General features: G+C 46.3%; 1 protein-coding gene across 13 annotated transcripts in view; it reads right to left on the minus strand.

Annotated features, from left to right (window-relative positions):
- The window catches only part of LOC126526907 (transmembrane protein adipocyte-associated 1 homolog), a 245,480-nt gene that overhangs the window by 165,841 nt on the left and 66,123 nt on the right, over window positions 1-13,516 (minus strand). For all 13 annotated transcript variants that reach the window (XM_055068410.1, XM_055068401.2, XM_055068402.2 and 10 more), the window contains one exon: window positions 11,183-11,315. In XM_055068410.1, the coding sequence (XP_054924385.1) occupies window positions 11,183-11,315 (133 nt within the window). The remainder of the gene's footprint in view (window positions 1-11,182; window positions 11,316-13,516) is intronic.

Below are 13,516 nucleotides of genomic sequence, written 5' to 3' on the forward strand. Positions count from 1 at the left end.
CTGGATATACTACACACGGTTAACCCTTGCCACCAGGAAATTTGGAAGAAGTGAAAAGAAGAAGAAAAGATGAAAAGGCTAGAGAGAAAGACGAAGTTTGAAGAGGAGGACAGGAAAAGGCTACTGCCGATTTCCTCCAAGTGGGTCAATCTGGAGGTGCCGTCTATGTGAAGCCGAGGCCGAAGAGGTGTGTTGCCTCCGCCGGGGGGCCTTAACGGTCCAAACACCCAGCATCGGCTCAACCCCCAGGATACACGGCTAAGCCGCGCACGGCTACACGCAGGAGGGTCCAACCCTCGTGTGCTCGGGTACGTGGTGTTGCAACACACCAAATGCCTGCTTACGCAGACGCCCCTGTGGGGTGCAGGAAAAAAGTAAAGACGCAATGGACGGGACCTCACATAAGGACGGCAGGCGGGCAATTACTGATGCCTACTGAAAGATGTACTGCTAGAATTAACATTGGGGATTCTTCCGTGGCCACTTTCACTGTTCTTCCTGTGTGCTATAAAGATTTGATTATTGGAATGGATTTCCTGAAAGAGTATGGCGCCGTAATTAACATCCCAGACTGCATGGTGACATTTTATAAGAGCCCTGGTTTAGTCCATTGCTTATCGCTGCAGCGCAACTCCTTTCATCTAGCAGAAGACGACGTCATCCCACCTTGATCATGTACCCTTGTTTTGGTAGCATGTGATGCACCATTTCCTTGCGAGGGAGTTGCCGACCAAATAACCACACTGTTGCTTACTCGTGGCATCTCGGTCACACGAGGAATAGTAAATGTCACCAACGGGCGCACGAACCTGTTGCTAACCAATTTTAGCACAGAGCGACGGTACCTTCTGAAGAGCACGGCTGTGGCTTATTTTGATGGTGTTGCGAATGTTCGCAGCTGCTGTTCACTACTCGAAGAAGTGTCTACGCAAGACCCAGCTCCTGCACTTGACGTCAGCCCTGCTTTGTCGCAGTACGAATGAGAACGGCTTCTTACACTATTGTCCAAGTTAAACGATTGCTTTGCGTCGATGTCCAGCATCTGTTGGACACCTCTAACGAAGCATCGCATAATTACAGAGGATACGGTCAGACCAATTCACCAAAATCCTTTTTGTGTTGCTCCCATAGAACGTGAAGCCATACAACAACAAGTGACAAAAATGCTGGAAGACGACGTGATCCAACCATCAATAAGTCCCTGGGCATCTCCTGTAGTTCTAGTCAAGAAAAAAGATGGCAGCTTGCGTTTCTGTGTGGACTACCAAAAACTAAATCAGGTCACAAAGAAAGACGTGTACCCGCTTCCCTGTATAGATGATTCACTCGACAGGCTTCGTCACGCACGTTACTTCTCTTCAATGGACTTAAAAGGTGGATATTGGCAAATTGAAGTAGATCCGAGAGACCGTGAAAAAACTGCTTTTGTGATGCCAGACAGCCAATATGAATTTAATGTCTTGCGTTTCAGCTTGTGCTCTGCCTCTGTTACGTTCCAACACCTCATGAATGCTGTGCTTTCGGGTCTGAAGTGGAAAACCTGCTTAGTGTACCTCAATGACGTCATCGTGTTCTCGCAACGTTTGAAGAACACCTCGAACAGCTTGAAGCGGTTCTGCAGTCCATACAATCTGCCGGCCTCACGCTGAAGTCGGAGAAGTGCCACTTTGGCTTTGCGGAACTAGTTTCCTGGTCACGTCGTCAGCCACGCAAGTGTTCGCCCGGATCCTGTGAAAATTGCCGCCGTAGCACAGTTTTCCATACCATTTGATAAAAAGGCTGTCAGGCGCTTCCTCGGCCTCTGTGCCTATTACCAGCGGTTTATAGCAGACTGCTCCCATTGCGTCACCGTCAACTCTCCTGACGAGAGACAACATTGCTTTTGTATGGGGCAACGAAGAGCAAGGTGCATTCAATGACTTGCGGGAACATCTCCAGACACCTCCACACCCCCAGTGCTTGCTCACTTTGATGGGACTGGTCCTACACTGCTTCACACTGATGCCAGCAATGTTGGCTTAGGAGCTGTTCTTGTGCAGTGGCAGGAGGGCACAGAAAGAGTGCTTGCCTATGCAAGCAGAACACCCTCACGCACAGAGACTAATTACTCTACAACTGAGAATGAATGCCTCGCCGTAGCATGGGCGGTTATGAAATTTCGCCCATATTTGTATGGCCGCCACTTCACAGTTATCAGTGACCACCATTCACTGTGTTGGTTGACAAACCTTAAAGATCCTTCAGGACGATTGGCGCGTTGGAGCCTACAGCTGCAAGAGTTTAACATGACTGTCATGTACAAGCCGGGGAAATGACATACGGATGCTGACTGCCTGTCTCGATCACCAATAGAGTCATCTGCTTCACCCAAAGAAGACTCAGCATTTTTTTGTGTTCTGGACACATCCACCATCGCGCAACAACGAGGTGACCCTGAGTTGCTTGAACTCATCAATTACTTAGAGGGCAGATCTCTGAAACCGCCTAGAGTTTTCGCAAGAAGACTGTTGTCGTTTTGTTTGCGGGCCAAAGTCCTTTACAAAAGAGACTTTTCTTCGAATGGGTCCCCCAATCTGCTCGTCATTCCTGCAGCTCTTCGTATGGAAGTACTTCAAGCCTGTCACAACGAGGTGACTTCTGGTCACTTAGGCTACACGAGAACATTAGCCAGAGTGCAGCAGAGGTACTACTGGCCACGACTTACCACCGCTGTGAAACATCATGTTCGCGCTTCCCTCGACTGCCAGAGGCGCAAGTCGCCTCCGTCAAAACCAGCCGGTCTCTTACAACCCGTCCAGGTTCCTCGAAGACCATTTGACCAAATTGGAATTGATATATTGGGCCCACCTCCTACTTCTACTGCAGAGAATCGCTTTGTTATCGTCGCAACCAACTATCTCACATGTTACGCTGAAACAAAGGCAATCCAGAGAAGCACAGCAGCCGAGGTGGCGCATTTTTTCATTGAGCATGATTTGTTGCGATACGGCGCACCAACCGTCGTAATAACAGACTGAGGAACCGCATTCAGAGCTGCACTTTTACATTACGCCTTGCTGCTAAGTGGAACAGCTCATCGGAAGTCAACCGCCTACCATGCACAAATCAACGGATTAACACAGTGCCTAAACAAAACAACTGAAGACATGCTCTCAATGTACGTGGATGTTGAACATAAAAATTAGGATGACATCCTACATTATATCACCTTTGCATACAACACGGCAAAACAAGAGACGACGCGCATTACTCCATTCACCCTTGTTCAGCGACGGGATGTACGAACGATGTTGAATGCGATGCTTCCACACGACTTTGACGACACTGACACAGATGCCGATGTGTTTACGCAACGCACAGGAGAGGCTCGACAGCTCGCACACTTGCGGATCTGCCAGCAGCAAGACTATGGCACAGGGCGGTATGATCTTCATCGTAGAATGGTAACCTATGACGTCGGCGACAGAGTGTGAGTTTGGACACCCATACGGAAACGAGGCCTCCCCGAGAAGCTGTTAAGGCAATACTTCGGACCACATCGAGTATTGCGCCGACTCAGTGATGTCACCTACGTTGTACGCATGAAGCCGTGTGTGAGCGATTAACTATGGGAGAGACCCTTACTTCCGCAAGTGACACTTCTGGTCTAGCATCGGGGCGATGCTGTCTTAGGGAGGGACAAATGATGCATGTATTCTATGCAGACGACAACGACGATATGGACATTAATGGACTTCATCTAGTGGGTCAGTGAGATCCGGCGAGGACGAAGAAGACTTATCTCTGTCTTGTTTGTTTTTGAACAGATTGTCCTGCTGTTATTGAAGAACGTCTCCCGGTCTTCTATCTGCGCTGTACTGTGAATACATGGTGACCCTTCAGGGTACTCAACACAAATACCGTACAGTGATGAACAACTGGTGCGGAGACACTGTATCCATTGACCGTCTTAAACTGCCTCATATAGACAATGAATCGATAAGCACAGACACCACCACAAACTGCTTCGAACCTACTTATCGCCATCCTCGAGTGCGTTTTGCTACAGCTATGACCTTCATTTCTTCCTTTCACACAGCTATGCAGCCTCATGGCTTTGCCTGCGTCCCCCTATTGCTTCGCAAAGCTTCTTCAAAGGCGACTGTCTGTGAAAACAGGTGGGACACTCTCAGGGTGTCTAACAAGTTGACATTTCCAAATTCCCTGAGTTTTCCAGGTTTTCCCCGAGTGACACAGACCTTTGTATTATGTCAAGACAGGCTGACACTATGCCACCCAATGCTGTCATTCTTTAGTAGGCAAGTTAAAAAAATAAAAATAAAAATACTTAATCCAGTTTGAATAGTAAGGAGCAGTGTTTATTTTATTCAAGAAATAAACAGAAGAGGGAGGTTAGTAAAATGCACAACGAATAAAATATCTTCGAAATGGTAAAACCCCTTGCAAATCGAGTTGAACATTCATTCCTGAATGCTTAGGTCCTTTGTGTTGTCATCCTCCTTCCACCGTGCGTTCGCCCCACGGACCATTTGAAGCATTCTCTTGGTTAGTTGTAGAGTTAACGTCTGATTCTTTCGGACTCTTTAGGGGCCACGAAAGCATTCGAAAAATCGGGCAGTTCGAAACGATGACTGCATGTCTTTTACTGCCCTTAACTCTTTCCTTACCACGGCACTCGGCATCGTTCACCGGTGAACGAAGTTTTTGAGCGCGCATTTAAAAAATACCACTACGCCCCTGTACTTGTAGCGCCATCTCGGTGATTGTACACAAAGTAGAGTTTGTTTCTGCATGGTTCAAATTTTTACCGCGAGGTGGCGATTTTTTAAGTGCGCATGAGCTCAAAGGTTGATGAGCACTTGAGCGGCACGATGGCATCGACATCCTGAACCGCGCGCGCTTGAAAGATCGCAGTTTCACGCGATCTCGACGAGCCGGCAAGTGATCTTTTAGACTCATCGAGCACAGATGACTCCGACATCGATGTCGCGTCGTCGGAGTTCAGCTCAGATGCGGAAGATGCTGCCGATCAGCCGGGAACATCAGCTGTTACCCGCAGGTAAGTTTCGAATTCGCCGTCCGCTTTGTTTATGGATATCTAGAGCCGGTTCGATTGCCGTGTTGGTGTCCAAACTATTATTTTCTTTATTTATAGAGTGTCCACTTCATTTGGGTAAGATGTGCTTCCACCAGCTCAAAGAAGTGTGGAGTTTCGACCCCAGAGAGATCCGGGCAACGACCTCGGGATGATGCTCCGTAGCGGTCCGAAGCGGCTGTCGTGAGCGCTCGATGTTTTTCACCTTTTCTTTACGGTGGAGGTCATTCACGCTATGTGTGCAAATACCAACAAGTATGCATGGATGCACATCATCGAGAAACCGACCTATAGCGAGAAGGATAGTTCTTGGAAAGAGGTAACCCCAGCGGAAATGATGAGGTTCATCGCCCTACTGTTGTACATGGGAGTACTGGAACTGCCGCGGCTGCATAGGTATTGGAGTACAGCAAAATTGTTTTCCGGGCTCCTCCCTCCAAACATTATGCCAAGGCGACGTTTCACTGCTGTCCTGGCCATGCTGCACATTTCTGACCCAGATACAAACAACGGCGTTGCCGCACAGAAGCTAGACAAGGTGTCGTGGCTTCTTGAGCACATGAACGACTGCTCCGCGTCATTGTTCCAGCCTTATCGCGAAATTTCAGTCGATGAAAGGATGGTAAAATCCAAAGCGCGGTCTGGAATTCGGCAATGCATTAGAGACAAAGTTCTGAAATGGGGCTATAAATTATGGGTTCTTGCGGACCCGAAAACCGGCTACACCATCCAATTCATAGTGTATACAGTGAAGCATGAAAAACCTAGTGCCAATGGGCTGGCCTTTGATGTGGTCACTAAGCTTTGCGATAAGTACCTTGATCGTGGATACATTATATATATGGACAACTTCTATACTTCGACCTCTCTTCTTGTGCACCTCTTGGAACGCAAGACACTAGCGTGCGGCACAACACGAAAAGATCGCCGGGATTCCCTACAGTGCTGAAAGGCATCACTTGGGAGAAGACAGCTAAAAGAGGAGATGTCCGTTGGCTGAGAGACAAGGGAGTATAGTATCTTCAATGGAAAGATCGATGTGTTGTGCATATGGTTAGCACTGCACACACAGCTAACTCGCACGTGCTTGCCAAACGGCGAGAAAAGAAGGACGGGAAGTGGCAACAAATCGCCATAAAAAAGCCCCAGCTCATTCACAAATATAACGTTGGAATGCTTAGAGTCGATAAATCGGACCAGCTCATTGCCACGTACAATGTTTTGAGGAAATGCGTCTGCTAGTGGAAAACGTTATTCTTCCACTGCATCGACATCGCAGCTGCGAACAGCTACATTATTTTTCAAGCACATTGCACGCAGCATCCCCAAGCATCCGAGCTTTCTAGGCCTTCTCGGTATGACCAGCTGGCCCTCAGGACAGAGCTGATTGGACAGCTCCTAGAGCTAGAGGACACAGCACCAGTTCCTGTCCCTCCCTCGCCAGCTGCACCACGCACAGCTGCACAGCACAAGCCTGAAAGAAAGGACGTCCGCCGAAACTGTAAGAAGTGCTATGAGGAAAACAAAGTTCAACACAAGACGAATGTGTTCTGTCGCACATGCAATGTGCATTTGTGCTTCACAACGAGAAACTGTTTCGGCGACTGGCACACCAATCTGGCTGAATGAAACATTTGTGGCTCCAAAAGTTATTGATCTGCAACTTTCAATTTTGCTGTAATATTGTGCTATGGAGTGTTAACTATTTGTATATGTCATAAGTTTTATAGAATTTCTTGCTCAGAAAATACAAGCTAATCATTAAGAATGTTTGCGGTGAATTTCATTAACTGTTTGTGTTTGCTCATTTTTATTACGCATTTTGTTATAACAGTCTTTTTTTCGAAATGTGCTTTTGCAATGTGCATTTAGTACATGCGTTTTGGTATATAATATTGTGCCATAAGTTAATCTTTTCCTTGAAAAAAAAAAAATCGTAAGTAGGACCAATCAAGAACTTGAATATTTCACTATGCATCATGTAATTTTTCATAACACGTAGAGTACTTAATGTATGGGTGTAATTTTTTGAACAAATGTTGCCTAGTGATATACCCCCAATCTTTATATTTTGAAATTGCACAAAAAAAATTTTTTGCCAGAGATATTACTCCTTACTCAAAATTTTTTTGAAATTTTCTTGCTTTTTTTGTTTAAGAATTTTTTACGTAAATAATTTTTTTATATGATGTTAAAATAAATACTATTTGAAAGCACGTTCATTTACCTTCCCTTTTATGTACTGCATGACACTTTAAACTTAGTAGCTGTTGCACAAAAAATTCTTAACTAAACCATAAAAAAAAAAGAGCCAATTTCCCCGTGGTAAGGAAAGAGTCAAGTGCTCAAATCGCCACAGGCACATCAGAAAAAGCTCACAAGGCCAGCATACCTATTGTGTCCTACAATTGCCTCTTCCAACTTTTCGTATGCTTCACCGCAATACTTCATGTATGTTTCACCGCGTAACACTGCCATAGTGAGGCGAAGCTGACTTTCGGGAACCAGCATTATGCAACGTGTCGTGCTTTCCGAGCTTCAAAGCCATTGGCGAGGATTACATAGGCGGCGGAGTTGGCGCCATTGCTGACAGCGGCAGATTCTTTCAATGAAAAACACAGCACAGATCGGAAAGAAGCTTAACAGCGAACGTCGAAGTGGCTAGGCCTAGCGTTGGTGCAGTGGTGGCTACAGCTGTCAGCAAGCCTGCGTGCGAGCATCGCGGCAGCGAGGCAGTCAAAATGGTGGTAGTGGTGGCTTTGGCTAATGGCGTTTCGGACCAGCTGTCGCGGCAAAAAGTCCTGAAATCGAACGGCGAAGGTGTCTTGCGTTCGAAATTTAAGACATTCTTATACATACTCTATGGGGAAGGTGGTGGTGCCGCAAAGCCGTCCAAATTATCAGGCCTCTGAAAAGTCGGTCGTTGACTGTACACTGGCAACTCCTCCAGTGGAGGACACAGCATCAAAAGACGATTCGTTACGATTCCTCTCTGCTACTTGAGCCAGCACTAGCGTGACTTTCGTCCACTTTCAATAATATTACAGCTCGTTTTCCGTGATAGAAGCACAAATTCCCCAAGTTTTCCCCGAGTATTTTTATACTATTCAAGATCCCTGAGGATTCCCGGTTAGTAGACACCTTGACTCTGTCCAATATGCTTGAGCTGCTGGTTGTCGCTCGTTGCCACACCGTCATGTGCGATGAAGGCCAGTACTGTGCCTGAAGTCAGACGGCTGAATGTGCCGTAAGCGACTAGTGCACGTGAATGCTCACTGTTGTAATGTTGATCGTAGCCAATGTATAGTGTATTGCCTGAACCTTATGCAGTGATTGAATGCAGTCTCATTTCGCTGCTGTCTCACTTGGTCGTGGTCGCCGTGTTATGTTTCTTGGATATGGCAGCTTGATCAGTTGCATTTGCCTGAAGTCGAACAGCTGAATGTGCCGTAAGCGACTCATATACATGAATGCTCACTGTTGTCATGTGGATCTTAGCCAATGTATAGTGTATTGCCTGAAGCTTATGATGTGATTGAATGCAGTCTCGTTTCACGGCTGTCTCACTTGGTCATGGTCATTGTGTTGTGTTTCTTGGATGTAGCAGCCTGATCAGTTGCATTGGGCAACAGTCTCTCGAGGTAAGCACCTGCTCCTGCATTCTGCACAGTGACACAGACACTCCTATTAAACACACCGTGATTGATGCTCCCCATCCTTCTCCTGCTGCAGCCATGGGCAAAGTGTGCTTGTGGCCTCTGTTGGCCAGGATTTAGAGTGAACTATGACTAGCATACATGCCTACATGGTCCGAAGTGAATAACATTGATAGCCACGTGGGTGCGAAGGCCCGCAAGAGTGGCTGCTGAAGGTGACGCCCACGAAACTGACCATGTCTATATTGAGAGAAAGTGGGGAACCAAGTGTGAGTGACAGATTAGCGGTCCCAAAAGACAAAAAGAAGCGTATAGGTTGGAAAGGATGTAATGCTAAAATGCCGGGTAGTCCATGTTGCTGTGTTAGGTGCGGCAGCAGATGCCTGCGTCACCCAAATGTTTCGCAATGCAAGTAGCTAATCTTCAACGGTGACCACCGGTGCAAACAGGTGGGACACTGTCCAATCTGCTCGCACTGCTGGTTGTCGCACATTAGCAGACCGCCATGCATGACTACAAAACTCAGCACTTCATGAGCTCGTGTTAATGGTTTCAGCGTCTCAACATGCAAATTTTATTTCTGCTTTTTTATGATAAGGTGCGCCGCTTGTCTTCTGCCAATAAAGTTGCACAACCTGTTCATCAGTTGTGGTTTGTTTGTGTGGGCATCAGTAGAGGCTCTTTGATCTCTTGAAAATTAGAACGCACCAGCTACGCGGCAGCCAAGGCACTGAGGCATGCCGCAAAGCCAGTATGGCAAGCACCGCGCATACCAGCATATGCTACCGGTAAAAAGGGGCCATATTGAATTTTGCACTATGCACAAAAAATGCATTTCCACTTCCTGCTTGAGCCCCGCCATATGTAGGGTACCCTGATAAGTTCCATGCACTGCTGCTTCTTATTTTTGTACCACTGTGGAAGGTACAGTTTCGCTTCTGTAAAGCTTGTTCTTTATTCTGTGGCCAGCTGTAGAAGAAAATGAAGGCACAAACAGTAGCACGAGTGCGAGAGGCAGTATGGGAACGCTGGCATGATGAGCATCAGAGCCAGCTGTGGAAGATGGCGGCGAATGTGCGAGCAGTGGCAAAAGTGCGTTTGCGCGGTTACACCGAGGGGCGGCAACGCTCAACATAACGGGTGCTTAAAAGCTGTGCTCTAAAAAGAATTATTACTTGCTGATTAGGTCTACAGCACAAATGTATCACTAGTTAAGTAGCAGTATTGTCGAGCTTTACACGACGAAGTACAATCAACATAAATAATTAGCAATAGTGACAAGAAAAAATTTTTATAATTTTAATGGTTACTTGTTTTATATTCATGTTTGAATTGGTTTTGCAGTACAAGAAACAACACAGACAACATAGAAGCACACATGGACAGCGCTGCCGTGTGTGTGCTTCTCTGCCGTCAGTGTTGTTTCTTGTGCTGGAAAAACCAATTCAAAAATGAATCAAGACCAACTAACCTGGCTGTCAGTTCTGTTCTCTATTTCATATACTTGTAGGTGTTATTTGCCAAATCATATTATTGCGGTCCAATTCTTTGCTTTGTGTATACACACACTTGTATTTATTTTTCAAGTTTTGTTTGGTATTGCTACATTATTATTATTTCATTATGTTTAATGAATACTGCATTTAACGTGCAGCTTTGTTGAATAAAAAGTGCATTCAAATTTGCATGCACAGTACAATCGTAGCTAACTCTACTCAAAATCAAAAACGAGACATTCTTACTAAAATAGAAAGCTAAATGCAAGGTACCTGGCCACAATGCCATGGAATGGATGTTTATTTATGCCTTTGTTTGGGGTCACCATTTTCCAGTTCGCTGTACGTGTGGCATTTATAAGAAATTAGATGGAACTGAAGATGACTTTCTGTGGTCGGTACACAGCAAAAAGAGGTCGTCAGACTCCAACAGCGACTGGCTTCTAAGATTCAGCTGTGTGCAAGTGTGTGCCTTTGTATGTTCCATAAAGTTGTTTCCACACATTATGCATTGACTCAAGTTTTGCTACTTGGTGTGCACAGTAGAATCGGCAGCAAATTATTTTTTTTATATTTAGGCAGTAATAGTACTGTGCGTTACTATCGGGGGCACGGTAGAATTGTGCAAATATGTTAACTACTTAGCCCTGCTAAATTTCTGTCTAGTATATAGTGGCCTCTTTGTGCTGTTGTATCAGTTTGCGTATTCCTTATTTTATTTTTTCCAAAATATGATGTCACTGCTTTGCAGGTAGTGGGAACTGGTCAAGCTGCTAGATTGTGCTATTTACTCACACCATTCGTTACGTATAACACATGAACATAAACATTCAATTTAATGTTTGCATGCATGCTTACATTCTATATGAGAAATGCCACAGAAATTGCATGGAAGAATCGTGCACAGAATGCATGCGTTCAAGTTGATGACTCACAAGGATGTAAAAAGTGGAGAAGATGGGACTGCTGGTAGCACGCAGCTTGAGCCGTGCCCGGTTGAAGCGCAGTGCCATGAACAGCAGGAAGACCACATTGGGCACCAGGATGCACAGGTCCCACATGCGCACCCTAGGGACACCAGAGGATTGCTGTGGTCTATTCACATTTTGGGACACCAACAAAAATTTCAGGCTTGTTTCAATATGTGTTCCAAGTAGAATCCCAATGGAGGCACACTGTTGGCCTGCAATCTGGCAAGCACAACAGTGCAGTAGTACACGAGACACACATTCCTATGGCACAGCTTTAAAACAAGTATTCTTGAGAACATCTGCTCAGTTGCTAGAATACAGGTAACTTTTATGTTGAAATTTAATTCAAAATGGTTCAGCAGCACTTCTGTGTTTGACATGCGTCCAATTATAGAGAATGACAAGAGTGGGGGCTTGTACAGAAGGTTGCAATGACGTCCACACATCCATAAAAAAAAAAAAAATCAAAGCTTTGAGCTGAACTAATGTTATGATTCAATCACAGTCTTATTAATTTTCAATCTTCATTAGTGGTACAAAGGGCACTTTATCACATTGTCACTGTGACTGGTCGGACATAAATGGCGGATAAAAAAGGAATAAAACGAAGTGATCATTATCTTTACATTTCCTGCCCCGATCACTTATACTGTCAAACTACGAACTGTCTTCTTTCAAGTGCCACTGCTTTTCGCCTATGTAGTAGTGCTGCAAGCAAGCCTGGGCTCCTCGCCCTTTCAGCAGAGTTATGGTTGGCAAGTACAAGAACCATTGACAATGCTCAAGGAGCTGTGGGCTAATGAAGACATCGACATTGAAACTCGCACAGTTTACATGTGCCTGGTCGATCAACAGAATCGCCTCAAAAAGACGTGCAAACTCGCCCATGATGAACTGAAGAAGGCACACGCGGTACAAGACCTCCTACGACCTGATGAGGCATCCCTGCAAGTTACCCATCGGTGACAAAGTACTTGTTCCACAGTCTACTGATTCCAGGAAACTGCTGATTCAACAGAAGAGTCTATTTGAAGTAAACAAACTGAATAATGACGAGGAAGAAAATATTTCACAGTGCGATGAGGTTTATTCTCGTTCACAACGTTGTGCAACGCAAGGTAAATCAAGGCACTGCAAGGGCTGTCCGAAGCACGGGGGTCGCTCGAGATCACGGCACGGCCCTTCGTCTTCCTCTTCAGACGGCACATACACAGGGGCGCGTCTGCTTCATTACAATGCCCCAGGAGCGAAGCGTAGCCATTCTGGCGATTCAGGGCGCGGAGAAGATGAGCGGGTCGTAGTACGGTTTCAGGCGGTTGACATGTACTGTCTCTCGCCCACGACGACGCAGGTCTGGTGACACTGTGAGTGGCTCGACGATGTAGTTGACCGGTGAAGTGGCCTCGATTATACGGTATGGACAGTGATAACGCGCCAGCAGTTTGGAAGAAAGGCCAGGAATATGGGCTGTTATCCAAAGCCACACAAGCGAACCAAGAGCAAAGTTGTGCGGTGGTTGATGAGCACGGTCATGTTTTGTCTTTTGACGTTCTTGAGTCTCACTAGTCAGGGCACGTGCCAGCTGACGGCAATCTTCAGCATATTTGGCAACTTCGGAAAGCGGAGTATACGCTGTAGCGTCAGGTTGGCACGGCAGTATGGTGTCCAATGGGCATGAAGGCTCACGGCCATACACAAGGAAAAAGGGGGAAAAGCCGATGGTCGCTTGCGTCGCGGTGTTGTACGCGAACGTAACAAAGGGGAGTACGGTGTCCCAGTTGGAGTGGTCGGATGAAATATACATCCGCAACATGTCGCAAAGTGTGCGATTGAAGAGCTCGATCAGACCGTTGGTTTGGGGATGGTACGCGGTCGATTTGCGATGAATTATCCTGCACTCAGCGAGGAGGGCTTGGATGCCCTCCGACAGGAAGACACGGCCCCTATCACTCAGTAATTCTCGGGGAGCACCGTAGCGAAGAACAAAATTGTGAAGGATGAAAAAACCGTCACAGGCGGTCGCTGCTGGCAGTGCTACAGTCTCAGCGTAGCGAGCAAGGTGATCTACGCCGACAATAATCCACCAATTTCCATGCCCGCTGCATGGAAACGGGCCATAGAGGTCGATGCCGACGCGGTCGAACGGACGAGATGGGCATGGTAGCGGCTGCAACGGTCCTGTGAAACGCTGTGTAGGTGTCTTGCCTTGTTGGCATGTAGTGCAAGACTGAATGTACTTTTGCACAAAGTTGTACATGCCTCTCCAATAATAGCGCTGACGCAACTTTGTGTAAGTTT

This window comes from Dermacentor andersoni, chromosome 9 (genome assembly GCF_023375885.2).
Source record: "Dermacentor andersoni chromosome 9, qqDerAnde1_hic_scaffold, whole genome shotgun sequence".
Taxonomy (NCBI): domain Eukaryota; kingdom Metazoa; phylum Arthropoda; class Arachnida; order Ixodida; family Ixodidae; genus Dermacentor; species Dermacentor andersoni.